Source organism: Protomyctophum parallelum (genome assembly GCF_964188405.1).
Source record: "Protomyctophum parallelum genome assembly, chromosome: 12".
Classification (NCBI taxonomy): domain Eukaryota; kingdom Metazoa; phylum Chordata; class Actinopteri; order Myctophiformes; family Myctophidae; genus Protomyctophum; species Protomyctophum parallelum.
The window spans coordinates 16,776,189-16,794,430 of record NC_139712.1 but is presented as its reverse complement, the minus strand read 5'-3'; the positions used below and the strand labels follow the sequence as shown (position 1 = coordinate 16,794,430).

The 18,242-nt window shown below is 43.9% G+C and overlaps 1 protein-coding gene across 3 annotated transcripts in view; it reads right to left on the bottom strand.

Annotated features, from left to right (window-relative positions):
- slc12a7b (solute carrier family 12 member 7b) overlaps window positions 1–18,242 on the bottom strand; it is a 101,040-nt gene that overhangs the window by 68,414 nt on the left and 14,384 nt on the right. Inside the window, exon 1 of one of the 3 annotated variants that reach the window (XM_083778556.1) lies at window positions 8,086–8,406. The exons of the other annotated variants lie outside the window; for them this stretch is intronic. Within the exon in view, the coding sequence (XP_083634682.1) occupies window positions 8,086–8,212 (127 nt within the window). The 5' untranslated portion in view covers window positions 8,213–8,406. Of the gene's footprint in view, window positions 1–8,085; window positions 8,407–18,242 lie in introns of those variants that run through there. 3 annotated transcript variants of the gene reach the window in all.

Below are 18,242 nucleotides of genomic sequence, written 5' to 3'. Positions count from 1 at the left end.
GTTGATGCAACAACCTCTCAGTGGATAGACAGAGAATAAGGGAGGGAAAGTTAATTTCCCACACCACAAGCCAATCAAACGATGGAGCGGCTAAACAATTAGCGAGGAAATAACAAACATGACTTCATGTTTTCCTAACCACACATGCTAAATGTCTTTTATCCACTACTAAGCCACAGATGAATACCTTGTGGATAAAAGGGGTGTGTGCAAACAAGCTGTACCACAATTAAGCAGCTGTGTGTGTGTGTGTGTGTGTGTGTGTGTGTGTGTGTGTGTGTGTGTGTGTGTGTGTGTGTGTGTGTGTGTGTGTGTGTGTGTGTGTGTGTGTGTGTGCATGCGACAATAGTTACGGTAGTTTCCCAAAAACACACACTTTTGTCAGAATGAGCTTAAGAAGCAAAATGACAGCTTTATATCTCATGGAAGGTCCAACTTGCTTGGCTTGTAAAAATGGTCAAAGGATGAAGAAAATGTTATCAATTAGGCTGATTGATAAAATAACAGCTGCATCTAATGGCCTATATCCTCTCTCTCTGGATAGCACATTAACTCTTCCTGTTCCACGCACCGGGGGGCGCTTGGACATTATACGTCTGCCCCTCTCTCCATATCTTTCAATAAAGGCATACATGATATGATTTATACACCTAATGAAAGACACTTGATAGACACTAGACACTTCACGGAATATACACCACTTTGAATTACAACAATAAGTTGTGAATTGGCTGAGTATGGCGTGAGTTAAATCACAACTTATTTTTGGGATGCGCAGAGGACTTTGGTTTAGCAAATCTAGCAATATTCTATGCTTGTGAGGACCTCTGCTTGGATTCACGGTGAGTGGCACGCTGCAAGCTCACAACGTGCTGGAGACGCGACACTTGGGAGTGTAGCTTTTCGGCACACCGTCATTCAACAAAATATAAATGAGGCTGTCTTAAGTTTGCAAATAACGGCCCAGGGGGCATTTATGGTGTCAGAACCCGGGCTGTTATTAGGTAGTAGGGCGGCTATTTGAGTAAGGGCTACTATTTGGAAATATACGGTATAAAGCTATGTGGCATACATGACTTAAAACCCATTTTGGGCGGGAACCCCTTTTGGTGTTAGCATTAAGTTATGCTTTAGCTATTGAAAAATAGCAGATCTACAAGCTCATAGCTACGAGCTTGTAGGTCTGCTATTTTTGAAAAATCGAAGGACGACTGACACAGAAACATAGCTTTTTCAGAAAACTGTCAGGATGTAGAAGACATTTTTAGAATCTGATCTCAGGTCAAAATGGTTTAACCACAAGACTATTGGTGCCCTTCTGCGTGTGTATCTAACCTAGAGGATTCAGGAAACACATGTGACCCCTCAGAGCCTCACTCGCATCCAAACTGCAGTGGTAATAAAGACAGAGTAAGTTACGAAAATAGACCAGAATCACAGCTGCAGGGGAGGAGATTTGTACTACTAAATTAGGAGTTAAAGCACTTCTATAGAGATGCAAAATAACTTGTTCAGCTGATGATTGTGACAGCCTGATTGATGGCCTAACTAACTGATAGACTGTGTGTCATCAACATCACAGATTGAAGCTGCCAGTCTTGAGTGATGTAATGACACACGGATTGTTATGTAACGTTCTGTTGTCATCAATGCTGTCCAGATGTTTGTTGTAAAAGCAACATGATCGACTGTCTCTTCATAATACTGCAGTGGTTCTCAACCTGTGGGTCGGGAACAGACTATACTATGAAACTCAAATTGTCAAATAGTAGATCTGCTATTTTCACAATATTTATCTGTGGAACCCAGTCAAACTAAATGTAATGCCTCAACTCCTACAATTCCAAGTGCTTGTCAGGGTGGGGGGTCCCCAGTTAAAAAAAAACATGGTTCAGACTCTTGTGTGAAATTCCTTTGAACGTCCATCCGGCCGCCACATGTTCCCGCTGCCCTTTGCATGAGGGATGTGTCATTTGTCCGGCTGCCGGTTTTATCAGCTTGGCACGCGCACCGGTGTATGTCCTTAGGGGAAATAAATCATAACCTCTTCCTCTCTCAACTCCCTTAATCATAACAAAGTCTCTTGTAGCCTTCCTCTTGCACCCCCCCGCCAATTCAAGCCCCAACCTGTAAACAGCCCACTACTCTCAGTCAAGGGGCAGCTAGTGACGCGAATATAGCGTTGCACTCAGACTGACCCTGCAATGGAATTTGTCAAATGCATCTGTGCAATAGTGTGCACGGCCACGTGCACGGCCACGTACAGCACGTGTGTCAGTAGTTTGTGTGATAGAGTGGACAGAGGATGCATGCTAGGCCATTGTGTACGTAATTGTTCGGGTAGCGCTTACAGCTGAATCCCAATCCAATACACGTACTGCAGGTCAGGACACACACACACACACACACACACACACACACACACACACACACACACACACACACACACACACACACACACACACACACACACACACACACACACACACACACACGTTTAGAGCATGCAGCCAGCTAACTATTGGATGTCAGTGTCCTATCAATTGTCAATACAATACAATACAACAATCCTACTATAAATGCACCACATCTCTGTCTGTGTGCGCGGTTGTAATGCACGTAACTCGAGAACCGTTTGACCCACCGACCTCACATTCGACACACGCGTTCCACACCTCCACAGGGAGTGCGGTGCCCAGTATCGAGTCGGTCGGACCCACGGTTCTCCAGAACCACCACAAAAGGCTCTGGTCAGGCTCTGCCAGTGGGCCTAACGAGGCCAACTCCTTTCACCTGGGCCAGGCTCTGCCAGTGGGCCTAATGAGGCCAACTCCTTTCACCTGTGCATTTTCCAGCCTCTGCCTCAGCCAATTGAGGCTCAACCAATCAGGCTCTGCCAGTGGGCCGAATTGATTGCCAAGTACACTTTTCACAGTCAGTTTGCAGTCTTCACACACAGTCTTCTCCATGTGGGACACCGGCTGACAGTTAAAACGGGTGCTATGACAACGTATATCATTAGGTTCCCAAGTTGCATCGTTCCCAAGTAGGCTGGTGGCCGACTGCGACGGGCATGTACAGGTCTAGTCAAAATAAAAGATGTAAAATGGCCAAAACAGGCCACATAGTTAATGATTTCATACTACTACGTGTGAGTTGTCAATCTATACGAAAACATTTTTTTCCTTTGTCTTAAATGCCTGACAAGGGGGCACCAGGATGAAATTGGTTAAAAACCAACAACATGGATGATTGATGAATGGAAACGACTATGCAAAACATTTGCAACTAGCTAAAATAATTGTGATCGGCCTACATTGTCCACAGTTATGTTGTCTCCCTCGATCTACTAACACCAATGGGCCTCACTCCAGATATGGAACAACAACATGGACATACTGTTTGACAGGGCGAGCTGGCTGCCCTCAGTACAAGACAAACACAGACACGGAGTGTTGAGCAACACAGCTGGATCGTGATGCAGACTCATGCTGAGGCTATCTAATCTAAATAACCTTAAACAAAAGCCTCCCAGCTTCACTTCTCAGGGCCTCCTGTATTCGCCCCAAATGGTTTAAGGCCTAGCAAAGAGCCTAGCGTCTAAAACACGTTGCGATGATGCAGTTGTGAAATCTACGGTACAATCCTGTTCTGGGCAATGGGCCGTATGATAAACCTGAAGCAGAACGTGACGATAAAAAGTGAGGAAACGCAACACAAACTAACAACATACAGTAGATGAATAGACAGGAGGGAGAAGAAGAAAAACAGAAGAGAGGGGAATGGACAGAGAAAAGGAACGACACAAAGGCCAAAAAAGAAGAAGAAAAAAAAAGAAAAAGAAAAACATTTTTTAAACAAAAGCAGACCTGTCTGGGGAAGAAAACAGGAAACACATGCCACATGCCAGGGCAGAAAGACAGACACAAAGAGGCCCTCTGCCCCGCCACCACCTGACCTGCTCTTAGGCATTTAGGGCCCTGTCTTCGCCAGTGCCTTACCCCCTATTCCTAAACGGGGCGGCTGTGGCTCAGGAGGTAGAGCAGGTCGTCCAATGATCCATGAGTCGGCGGTTCGAATCCCAGCTCCTCCTGTCTACATGTCAAAGTGTCCTTGGGCAAGACACTGAACCCCAAATTGCTCCCGATATGCTGGTTGGTACCTTGCATGGCTTCCGCCGCAATCGGTGTATGAATGGTTGAATGTAATGCACAATCTATGTAAAGCGCCTTGGATAAAGGCGCTATATATTAATAAATGCACCATTTACCATTTAAACGTCTTTGCCTTTTTTACCATTTTGAAAAACATTGTAAAAATGCTCAAAATAGCCGATCTACTGTGCATCAACACGTTGTGAGCTTGTAGATCGGCTATTTGAAAGGTATGGTCCTCAGGCTACTACCATGGCCTGAGTCAGTCATGGTATAGAGGGTATGCGCATGCTTAAAGTGAATGGTACATCGAGTGGCAAATCGAGTGGCAAAGAGACAGGCAAAGTGAGTTTAACATTGTTTAATGTTGTTTAATGCGATCAGATAGGACTTTTCTGTTTTTTTGGCACTCAGTATGCGTTCCTGCATAACTTCCGGGTTTGATGATGATGTCACACGCATACCCTCTATTCCTATGATTGCTGATAAGCTGGAAAATATCACAAAAAATTGAATCGCAGCAAATTGATAACTGATTGCTATTGATTAGTCATAACTAATGAAAAGGTGAAAAACTGTGGGCCGGTGCACCAGTGCATCCTTGGTTTGATTCTGCCTATATCTACACACCTACACTGACCTTCCAATCTAAATAAATCTCCCCACCCTCCCAAAGACTAAAGTATAGGCTTATACAAGGTTAGGGCTTGATTACTGAACAGACGGCCAATGTTTATTCCAAATGATGTGGAAACTAAATTATTCTCTACCTAGCTATGCTCAGAATAACCCCTTTTTAATTAACTTCTGGGCAGTTCCAAAAAGCACGAAAAAGGGTCCAAGCCCGCCACAAACAGTTTTACTGTTCCGTCAACATCCATTCTATATACAGACCTCTGAAAATCACTGTGTTTAGAACTTGGAAGGCAAGGGCAAGTCTAGGGCAGACCACACCAGGCATAACACTATACTACTATACTATACTATACTATACTATACTATACTATACTAGCCAGACAGACTGAATTGGTTACATTTGGCGATATTTTAATTCGTTTTTTCTAAAGCAGATGATTTTTCCCCCAATCAGTGAAGGCTAAGCTTGAATCTTCATTTCAGAACAAACTATACAGAGACACAAGGAGAGCTCTGACACAATGGCGCGCGTGTGACTGAGCGGAGCAACACAGTAAGTAAGAAAAACTTAAAGAATGCCAGAGACGGAGATCTGAATCAGAGAGCTGGTCCTGAGGGAGGACATTAGGTGGTCCAACTGGTCTTACATCTGCTCTACACACACACTTAGTGATGTAACTCACCAGAGGGTATTAGGAAACTAACATTCTGTATGTCTGTAAATCAGTCTCTCTCTCTGTTTGAGAGAGAGAGAGAGATTGATTTGGGACAGGCCAGTGTGATTCTAACTGTTGAGTCCTGCCAGAGCACTTTCAGACAGAATGACGACTGACAGACAGACTGCCAGGAGGCGGGGTCTCGCCCTCACCTCCCTCCACTTGGCCAACGGGAAGCCGGCCAGCATGCCAATCAATAACATCGGCTGATATCCGACTCCCTCCTCCTCCTCCTCTTCTCTGCTCAACAATACACGTCAACGCTGCCCAGGACACGCCAGCTCTCTAATAATGTCATACAAACTAACAGACTTGTACAGGTAGTACGCATGGAATTATTAATAAGGGAATGTGTTGGGTGTTTCGACATGCTAAGAAGTAAGAACACATCAGCACACACTCACCCTTTGTTTTTTGGTCATACAGAGTGAGGGAGTGAGGGCCTCCCCTTAGTCCAGTCTCTAGCTCTCGCCAGTGCATACTAGTTGAAACTGAAATGGGGCAAACAAAAGAAACCCTTGCCTCTACATGCGCACACACACACACACACACACACACACACACACACACACACACACACACACACACACACACACACACACACAGTAGGACCTCTCACATAAGCATCATAACAGGAAGCCATTCTCTCCACGGCAGTCTGTAAAACTCTACGCAGCATGTGGCCATAATTGCAGCTCCGCAGCAGAAATTAAGCAGCGGGGACGGAGGCGATTCGCTCACAGCCTGGCGAACACCAACGATACTCTGGCAAGACCGACGTGGGAGTGTTAGAGAGAGAAGTTTGTTAAAAGTACACTCTCAGGGCATCTTAACAAAACCAAACATTTGGTGTGCTTGTACATCGTTTATTTTTGCTATTCATTCATCATACGACAATGTATTGCTTAGTGAAAACATTTGAGCCTTGAAATAGCCTACTGTATTGTATTTTGTATGACAAGACAAGTGGACAAGTGGTTGCAGTGGATCAGTTCAGTAAAGTCACTATTGTCTCATGCTGTATACAGAAGCGTTTCACAGGTCGATATGAGGTATTTAGCTTCCTGGAACTAGAGGGCAGCACGGGTCCATTAGGAACCGAAAACTCGAGAGCCGAACCGAGAGCCGAGCCGGTTCGGGCCAAAAATATTGACGTGTCCCTCGGGCAGGGTCGGATCCATTCCAAATTGCCGCGGATCTCGGTCGGATCGTCTGAAATGCAGTTACCCGAAACTTTATATATTAAACCCTTCAACTTAAAAATAGCTTTCAAAAATAGACATGTGCGCGTTGTAATTATTACATTCTAAAGTCCATATTGTCTGTTGAACAGAGTCAACGAGGGCTGGGTCTCGTCATGCACCTCGACATGAGCGAGAGCGCTCTCTCTCTAGAATTGGTTTTTCGGATTCGTAGCGGTTCAGATATCACCGGTCCCATTTCGGACCGGGTCCAATTTTATGGACCCGTGCGGTCCTCTACCTGGAACCTCTCATCCAAAAGAGACATACACAAAGTCAGAACTGAGCACTGCAGGTGTCGGTGTGTGGAGCGTGTGATGGGGGGCAAATTGACAGAACATTTTGTCTGTTATGGAAATCAAGCAGTGGTAAACTAAGGGACGGTCACTATAACAACCAGTACAGGGCATTGCTACTTGTCGAGGACGTGTTGTCAAGTTCATTGCTGGGCCCCATTGACCCCATTACCTTGAGCTGCAAAGCCAGTGATGATCACTGCAGAGATGCCAATGAAGGAATGGGACAGACTGGGCTGCCCAATGAAGTTACAACACACACACACACACACACACTAAACTCCTGACAGTTAACTGCCCATAAATGGACCCAAATGGGTCAGACATTAGAGAATAGAAGATCATAACAAGGCAAAAAAAATAAAAGATGAGACTCAAATACGACAGGAAGGAAGGAGGAGCTGAGACAGTTGTGGCGGTTCAGCAATAGAATAAAGGGAAATACAGCAGATAGAGGAAAGAGATTTAGAGAAAAGAGGTTACACTGGAACAGAGTTTAAAACTGCCTGGAGCCAAACGTAAGGGGAAACCTGTCTTCTCTCGCAGACTCACTCAAAACCAACCGTGTCTTGCACGCAAATTGCCTCCCACGCGCACACCCCGGTGACCCCGCACACTAAACAAGAAGATCCAAACTCTGCCAAACACAGGCACGAATTGGAATCGCTGCATTGTGAAAAAAAAAAACATCAGCTGCCGCGTTAGAAAAACTTTAGAATGTTCTACGACTGCTGATCGTCAGGTCAGTCTCTCATTCATGACAGACGAGACATCAAGTCACCAAGAGAGGTGACTCATCAACGCGTGAGGAGCGACACAGCCCGTAAATCGGTCAAGTGTTGCTTCTTGTTTACACTCCCATGATTAACTACTCTACTTTCTTTTTCAGTACATAATACACGCGCGCAAGTTGTGAAAACTTTCAACCGGCCAGGGAGCCGACAGGGATCAGGCTGACTCATCTCCTTAGTGGTCGGTCACGGTGGAAGAGGAGAACTCTTGAACCCCCCGAGGGGATTACAAAGGAAGAAAACGGACTCACGCTTGCGGGGCGCCGCGTCCTCATCTTCCTCTCTCAGTGCGTTGTTGTCATCATCCTCCTCCTCCTCCTCCGTGATCGCCCCTTTTCTGCCATCGTTCACCGGGACTACTGTAAAGTTGGTGGGCATTTTCTCAACCGCACACGCCTATCCTCACTTCAGCAGTCCCGTTACTCGCCCCACTCACACTTATCTTTCTGCGCGCGCGCTCCCCCTCTCTCTCTCTCACACACACACACAGTGTCAGTCAAAGTCTCTCTCTTCTGCAGCTCTCTCTCTCTCCCCCCCCTTGCTTTCTCTCTCTGTGTTGTACTTTTGCTGTCCCGTGTAGAGCTGCTGTTGGGTTCCAGCTCTCCGTTTTCTCCTGTATCGCTGGGTTACCACAGAACAGAGCCATGTGATCCCTCTTCCAAATAAGGAAGCACGGGACCGCCCCGCCCAAAGAGGGCAGGACCTACACAGTACACACATTAGATACATATTAACATCCTCTATGGACATTTCAAATAGACACTCTCTCTCTCTCTCTCTCTCTCTCTCTCTCTCTCTCTATCGAACAAAGAGCCATCAGTGTCTGTTGAACAAGAGGAGGAAGTCTGCACATCAGCGCCACTGTGGACGTGGGGTTTCTCACACACACACACACACACACACCCACACTTCCTTCAACGTAGTGTAGTCTGAACAACACACATTGAAAACACGCACGCAAACATATCTCCAAGCTGGGCAGCAAAGAGCCTTGATCCTCAGCAGCAGAGAGACCTGTGTTTAGCAGGACAGACGGACAGACAGACAGACAGACAGACAGACAGACAGACAGACAGACAGACAGACAGCTTTATGAGAAGGCTCAGGGTTTGCTCATAATATGCTCATAAATAACGCATGACCATAATGACAATGTGGATACTGGGCTGGCTGCAGGATGAGGTAGGCTTACTGTGGGGGGAGGGGGGGTACGCCCCACTAGGAACATGTCTGGGTCCAAATAGCCACCAGTGACCACCCGAGGCAGATTCCAGTGGAAACAGACGCACACACACACACACACACACACACCCACACACACACACACAGGCACACACACACACACACACACACACACACACACAGGAAGGAAGGAGATAAGCAGAACACATAAGGAGCCTGAGTCACATGTGACCTCATAACATCTGGGGCTTGCTCCACCCAGAACAAGTTCCTATAACTCTTACTCTCCCCTGTAGTTCCCCATTTATATGACATAATCTACATACATTAAAATGGGAAATTTGGTATAGTCTTTTTTATTGGCCTAAAATATTGTCTATATGTATACATTCATGAATCCACTTGCTGACCGGCTGTCAGTATTGAGATTTTGTTTTATAGGGGTTTCTTGTGACCCTAGAGAAACAAAGGCTACCGAAGCAGAGAACACTCTAATTTAGAAGGGTGAAAGGTGCAAGGCTCAAAGATACTCAATTAAAAGAAGGAATGCCAGCACTGAATGTTCTTTTTCACATGTTTATTTACCTCTGACGAGCCAACGAAATGAGCCACTTGCCCAAATGTTCCCAAAATGTGCTGACCTCATCACATTTGTGCTGACCTCATCACATTTGTGCTGATCTCATCACATTTTTTGCGCAAAACTAATGCTTGGAATGAATCACGAAAAAACCCTAGTTTGACATGTTGCTATTTAAATCACAAGGAAATTGACATTTTTGCCTTATATTAGATGTTAAAGGTATGGCCAGCAAGTCGCAAGTGGATTCATGAATGTATATAGACAATATTTTAGGCCAAAAAAAAAAAAAGACTATACCAAATTTCTGGCTCCTTTCCAGGTGAAGGAGCAGCGGTTCTACTCCGAGTCTCTCTCGTGTGTCTGAACTTCTCACCCTATCTCTAAGGGAGATGCCAGCCACCCGTCGAAGAAAACTCATTTCGGCCGCTTGTATTCACAACCTTATTCTTTCGGTCATGACCCACACTTCATGACCATAGGTGAGCGTAGGAGCGAAGATTGCTCGGTAGACAGAGAGCTTTGCCTCACAACAGTGCGATACAGCGACTGCAATACCGCCCCTGCCGCTCCGATTCTCCGGCTGATCTCCTTCTCCATCCTCCCCTCACTCGTGAACAAGAGATACTTGAACTCCTTCACCTGGGGTAGTGCCTCATTCCCTACCCGGACTGCACAATTCACCGGTTTCCTGCTGAGAACCATGGCCTCAGATTTGGAGACGCCGATCCTCATCCCAGCCCCCGTACACTCGGCTGCGAACCAATCCAGTGAGAGCTGAAGGTCTTGGACCGATGGTGCCATCAGGACCACATCATCTGGAAAAAGCAGTGATGCAACCCTTAGCTCAGCGAGCCGAATACCCTCTCCGCCACGACCTCGCCTCGAGATCCTGTCCATGAAAATCACTAACAGGATAGGTGACAATGCGCAGCCCTGGCGAAGGCCAATTTGGATGATGAGTGTGAGACAATGTATGAAAACAAAAGATAAAGAGAAGGGGTGAGAAAGATGAGCACAATTTACAATTTAGGCATTTAGCAGAACATAAGGTAATACATACAGAGGGGGGAAGAGAGAGAGAGGTTCACAGACTTACAGTAGTATTCTCTGTCTTGAGTCTTGAGCACTCTAACTTACTCTACGCACAAGTTAATTTCCTGAGAAGAGCAAGCTCGTCTGCCAATAAGCCAGTCTGTCTGGCACACAATGCTAGTAGTTCCAGGAATGTGCTTTGAAAGTTTAAAAATATGACTTTACTATAACATGTGATGCTGCAACAGGACGGCACTACTGCGACAACTCAAACAAACAGCACAGACAAGGAACACACAGGGTCTTTGACTTTCTCTGACAAATCACTGTTACGAGTGTAGTGATGAGATTGTATGGATGTACGACAGTTCGGCATATCGGTATAGTGCTGCACAATGAATAAAAAAAAGGTCAGATCTAGATCCGGGACACCTATTCAATCTCATTTTGTGAAGAATCGTGAAGAATGGTGCAGCGCTAGAACTGTCCAATTCATTTGAGTTACTCTTCTATTTTTGTTTGTTTTTTTAATTAATATTTTCATGGAAAATGTTTGAATCGTGTGAGAATCATGATCTCAATTCTCGTGGAGGAAATTAAAGATTCACAATTGAGCAAGAATCGTGCAGCATCGGTATCGGACGATAACGACTTACAAATACTGTATGTGTTACTGTTACCACCGGTATAGAACTGATATTAATTCAGATATCTCACGCTGATCATTTATCGGATATTGGCTAAAAGGTTGGTATCGTGCATGCATCCCATTTATCCTATTTTAGGCATTCTTTAGAGTTTAGACACTCGGCCTGAATGATTCAGCCCTGCAGCCCTGCTGTGAGATATGATCTGGACAACACATTGACCACTTCTGTGTCTTAGTCATACTTCTCTCTCCTTTCTTTTGTAATCTTTTTTGTCATCAGACGGACAGCTTGGTCATATACTTCTCTCTTTGTTGACGTTTTGTTAACTCATCCTCCTGCCGTTAGCCCAGTGGTGGAAAGTAACTAAGTACATTTACTCAAATACTGTACTTAAGTAAAACATTTTAGAGTTATTTGTACTTTACTTGACTGTATTCCAATTTCCAATAAATTTGTTGTGAGATTTGGACAAAATCTGTAGGAGGAGGAGCCAAAAGTGTGTTTTGGAGAAAATTCAAATTAGCAGGAATTTCTTTCCTGACGAAAATGGGCGTGGCCTATATGTGGAAATGCATCATGACCCAAGGAATCCATGGAAAAAGAAAATTTGATTTTACGACTTACGGTTCAAGAGTTATAGGGAAAAACGTAAAGTGGGCTGTTATAGCGCCACCATGAGGCCGACTGATGTAATTCCTTTTCAATTCATTTTCATAATTATTATTAACCTCCCTCCCAAGTCTTGTAAATATGGCGCTTATGGTCTCCAATGGAAATAAAATACTTACATTTAGTCTTCGATCTCCCCATTATTGCGAACGCAGTGAGCCACTTACTATGACAGCAAGGGCTGAATGTCTGTGTGTGTGTGTGTGTCACGCTGTTACACCACCCGCCCGCCACCAGAGGGCGCAGCTGTAGCACACACACACACACACACACACAGGGCGCAGCTGTAGCACACACACACACACACACACACACACACACAACCACACACACACGAGCTGCGTTCGCTTCACGCGTTTGCGCGTCTTACTTGTAAGTCTATGGAGAACTAATTAATTAATATCAATTAAACTATACAACGGATCTCTTAGCAAAATACAAGCACACGATTCCCGATGAAGCCGGTCATTTGACATATGGCTCGAGTGTGTGCGGCAAAAACTGTGGGAGGAGTAGTGCGGCAAAGTATCGCTCATTTACAATAACAATAGTCTGGTTGGCCTGTTAGGGCAACCACACTAAAAAGTGCCCCTCGGGTCACAGGTCTCAACCTGTCAGGTTGTGGCCTCCTGGTGGCGCTATAATAGGCCAATGTGAAAAGGGTGCCATTTCTTCTTATGCCTTGGATGGCAATTGGATGATTTGAGGCATTTTGTTACAGAAATGTGTTTTGCAAAAATCCACCTGCTGGTGGCGCTATAACAGGCCAATGTGAAAACGGTGGGATATATTCCTCAGCCTAGTAGCAAAGTCTGGGAAAGATTTCACGTAAATTGCACACTGCGTTCATGAGTTGAGGCTTTTTGTTCAAAACGGGCCAATCCTGCAAATTTTGAAAGCCAATGTTAGCCAATTAGGATGGAATCTGAAATATCGGACAGATCCGTCTTGAACACATGACTATAGATAGTGTGTAATGATTTGCGTGATTTTTGGACAGAATCTGGAGTAGTAATATCTAAAAATGTGTTTTTCAAAAGTCGGTGCCGCTATAACAGGCCGTTCTGGAAAATTTGAGGCAGAGGTTCATCGTTGGCATCCAGGGAGTGTGTGTGCAAAATTTGGCATTGACCGAGTTAACAGTGTCGGAGATTAGCTGTACACAGACGGACGGACGGACACACACACGGACGGAGTGCAAAACATACTCTCTCCCCATGCCTTCGGCCTGGTGGAGACAAACAGTGCAAGGGCACTTATCTGTTCCCTGTTCAGGGAGGGAGTCATGTAACTGGTAATTGCATTAGGCGGCCCAGTATTCAGGCACAGCGGCATACAGCTGGTCTCTCTCGCTGTATGATCAGTTGGAGGCATACAGGAAAGCAATGTGAATGTTCCAGACATCAATCAGCCTACACACAAAAGTCTCCTCTGAGTCCAGACTGTCTGGCCAGTAGCCAAGATATTACCAGCAAGGCCCAGACAGACAAATCCAGCTCACTGGGGAATCCTGTCATATTATTGGGTATTCACTGACTGGGCCTCTTTTGAGACAATTACTATTATTTATTTTTTCAGTAAAAAAAACAAAAAAAAGGTACATATACAACCATGGCTTTGTTTGATTCGAGGACAAAGACTCTTAAAATTAAAATGTCTGTCATGTCGTCAAAGTACCCAAAATGTTTCACTAGACATTATTAGGCCTTAAAGGGCCCTACAGTTCATCCTCAGAAGTGGGCGTTTGTTGCACGGTGCAGTAAATCATTTTTTTTTTTAAATCAAGTCAGGACAATTACTACCTGCTGGACTAAAATAAACCCCCTTCCACATGTGTATTGCCGTTGTAGGCGGTCGGGCGGCTGTAGTTGAGTGAGTAGAGGCCTGGGAAAAGAGCTGATCTACAACCTCGCAACGCATTGCAATGTGATAAGATGAGAGCTTGTAGATCAGCAATTTTTCCACTATCTTTGAATATTTTTTGAAAGATTTAAATAATCGTTATTTGTTATAAAAAATAATAACTACAGCCAGGTTGTCCAAAATGTATAATGATGCGTCTCCTGAGTGTGATAGATGTCGGCAAGCTCCTGCAGACCTCATCCACACGTTCTGGCTCTGCCCTTCTCTACACAAATATTGGACAGACATCTTTAAATCCTTATCAGCGATAGTCGGGCAAAGAGTGGAGCCCACACCAAACGGAGCCACGTTTGGTGTTTTCCCCTCTGTACCGTCACTCTCTAAACCAGAGAGGGATGTTTTGGCTTTTGTCACTCTGTTAGCTAGGATGTTAGCTTGATCAACTGGAAATCACCCACTTCCTTCTCACACTCACTGGATTAGGGAGTCGGGACACCTTGTACTGTGTAAAACTGGAGAAGAGTTAGACTCTCATTAAAACCCATTTTGGGCGGGAACCCCTTTTGGTGTTAGCATTATGATATGCTTTAGCTATTGAAAAATAGCAGATCTACAAGCTCATAGCGCGCCACCGAGCTTGTAGGTCTGCTATTTTTGAAAAATCGAAGAACGACTGACATAGAAACAGCTTTTTCAGAAAACTGTCAGGCTGTAGAAGACATTTTTAGAATCTGATCTCAGGCCTAAATGGGTTAAATAGTTCTTCTGATATGTTTGGGAGGATTTCTTTCAATACATTCAGAAATTGAATCCGTCTCTGCTTGAGGATATGTGAGATCTGCTGGGCTTTTGTTTGGAAAGTCTACTGTGGTTGGACTGCTGTGATGTAACGTGGATTATGGATGTATCATGTACTGGTAATAGTTGTACTGTCTTGTACTGTTGTTTTGTGTATGTTTTTGTCTGCCTTTTATTTTTCAACTCTTATTGATCCAGTATTTAAGGTTTGTTTGTTTTGTTTTCTTTGGTGTGAAAATGCAATGTATTTATTCATCTACATTAAACTTGTTCTTCTACATTACACCAGAGCATTTACGAGAAAAATATTCAGATTTTTTTTTGTTGGCCTCTCCTTCTGCACCATATTCCTTGCTCTTCACACATGTGCGTTGTCGTTCACTTCCTTGTTTTCCGCTCACAAAGAAAGGCTCGTATCTCCCAATCTAAGGAGCACTCTGGTTTTGACCAGATGGATATACTAAGCTCTTCATTTCTGACTTCAACATGCCTCTCGTTCAAAATATGAAGCGAGGGATTATTCAGTGACTTTATCCTAATGATAGCGAGGTAAGCAAGCAAAGATATGTCTCCCGGTTTTTGTCCGGAACGGAAGGGGGGGGCCTACAGAGTAAAAGCGGCCATATCTTCCCGGCACCCCGAGCTTCTATTTAGAAAGAAATCCCGGCGCCGATTGTGTTAAGAGAAGCTTTTAATGCCACCACTTTTTGTTTTTCAAATCCAGTATTTAATGCTTCTGTGAAAAAACCAATAAACAAATAATAATAATAATAATAATAATAACTAGATTGTGTTACAAATCCTTTCTTCCATTTCCAGAAACGAAACGTACAAGACTTCCGCCTACACAGTTTCCATGCGCTCAGATTTCCCGGCACTGCCACTATGTATTGAATCACATCTCAGAACGATCCCAGAATAGGGAGCATTTGATCGATCTCATCCTACAGCACAGAGAGGCGAGGAGATCAGATATCCAGAAGAATATAATATACAGATACACCAAGGACAGGGCAGGGCGGGGACAGTGAGTTCAGAATGCTGAGAGCATGGAATCAGGCCCGGTTCCGTCTTACAAATACTTCCTGAAATGCATTTTTATTAGCACCCTGGACCGGAGTGTAATTGCCGTTATTTGTATGTATGTTTTACGTCACAAAAGCCAGATAATATAAATCTCTCCGGACATCCTGGACAGTAAAACAAACAAACACTGCAATTGATTACTATTATCAATGCAAATCAATCAATGCAAGTGCTGTTTGTCTCTGCTATCGCGCGCACGCACACCATATGAGACGAGTTGCATGTTATACTGTACTGTTGTTACTGAAACCTAATGAAAACAAGGTCAAGTTGTCCTGTCGTACCACAAATCAGCAACTAGAAACGGGCGTTTCTCGATGGAGCACACATTTCGGAAGTCAGTCATACCCAATTGAAATTGAATGGAATAATATTCCATTCAATTATAATTTTGTGTTTATTTCAAAACACCTTTTGCTACTACTCAGATTTGTCATTATGACAAATCTGAGTAGTAGCAAAAGGTGTTTTGAAATAAACACAAAAATGGCAGAAGATCTAGTCTGGCACACATAAGGAGTTACATACATGCAAGTAATTCAGGACGGTGAACGTTTTTTGATTGTACGACATTTGGTTCAAGAGTTATAGGCCAAAGAAATTATCACTTGAACTGAAGAGCTCAAAGAGGAGGTAGTGGCCCAGACCTCACTCCAACCACAGACACATGTACGGCACTCAGTCACCACTTCATGAAAAAAGTAAACAAACATGAACAATAATCCAATGAGTTATTGATTGTCACGGTTACATTATATGACCCGTGAGCACTGAGCTGCCTATATTTTGATTTATTGCCCACCAGCTGGGCCAATCAGTCTTATGGATCATTCCAAAGTGTATCTTTGTGCGCAGTACCTTTGATTGCTCGTTATTGTGGAGAAAATGTGTTATATTACTGTAAACTGATGCTCTGATCTTGTGGAGAAATCATTACACGCCCATCCATGCACACAAAATGCATGACGTATAGTTAATTAATGCACTTGTGCAAGATGAAGCCGTTGGGCTACAACTTTTACATTTACTCCTTGCTGTTCAAATCCAAAATATAATTCTCCCTCCAACTGCTGTTGGTCTACATTCATGGAGCTTCTTGCTTGTCATCCATGCATTGAAAATGGTCGCACATATTTTGAAACCAGATGTTGTCTGTATAGCACATCTATAGGGCTGGACTTTAATATTAAGTATAATGCTAAGAAGAGCATGGTCCTGATATGTAGAACGAAGGATGACTCGGAGCTCAGGTTCCCACATTTTTACCTGTCTGGTCTGACTGTAAATGTAGCTAAAAGTGCTAAATATCTTGGTCACATCATCACAGATACACTAGATGATGATGAAGATATGTATAGACAGAGGAGAATGCTTTATGTGCAAGCAAACATGCTGGTTCGCAAATTTCACCACTGTACAACTGATGTTAAGGTTAACCTGTTTAGAGCGTACTGCACCCCCCTCTATACTGCCCCATTGTGGGTGAACTTTAAAAAGGAGAGCTTGCGCAAGCTGCAAGTAGCCTACAATGACTGTCTGCGCATTCTACTCAAGAAACCCAGGAGCACTAGAGCTAGTGCACTATTCTGTACACTAGGACTCACCACCTTCATGGCCCTCTTGAGGAACCTTACCTACAAATTCATGTGTAGACTGGACCGCTCCTTGAATGGATTAATACGGCTGATGACAGACCCTCTCTGTAGCTCTGTCAGGTTCACATCCACCATCAGAGGACGCTGGCACGAGTGCCTCTTTTGATTTGTTCCCTGAGGGGCTGGATAACTTATTTTTATTTTATTTTATTATTTTACCTTTTTCTATGTATTGTATGTTTTTACCCTGTGGGCCATGAGCCTGTAATAAAGTTTATATATATATATATATATATATATAGCACAACCTCTGTCTGTCTGTCTGGACCATGCTTCTGTGCATGCCTGGTAATGAGCAATGTGTAGCAGCACTGTCTCCAAACTAATCAATAGAATCAAAACACAACCAAACCAATCGAGGGGAATCCTGGTGGCCTATACAATGTTCCGGTAGGCCTACATAAGAGAAATCCATATAGCAATGTTGTGTGAAGTGAATGTCCATGAAGCATGGTGGTAACAACAACAGAAGTAATAAACAGGGCATGTGTCTGTTCCCTGATCAAGGAGGGGGTCATGAGGCGCAGAATACTGAGAAGTGAGTAGTACATCATTTTAAGTACCGGTATATAGATGTACTCATAATAATTCATTTCTTTCACACTTAACTGCACAATCTAATAAAACAGAAAGTTGAAATGTACAAATTTGACACTGGGGAAGAAGGGGATTTGAGCTTCACTGTCTGGAATGAATATGAAACCATGTCATAGAGGTAAAGTGGTTATTAACTCATTTTGGCAGGAACCCCTTTTGGTGTTAGCATTATGTTATGCTTTAGCTATTGAAAAATAGCAGATCTACAAGCTCATAGCTTGTAGATCTGCGAGCTTGTAAGTCTGCTATTTTTGAAAAATCGAAGAACGACTGACATAGAAACATATCTTTTT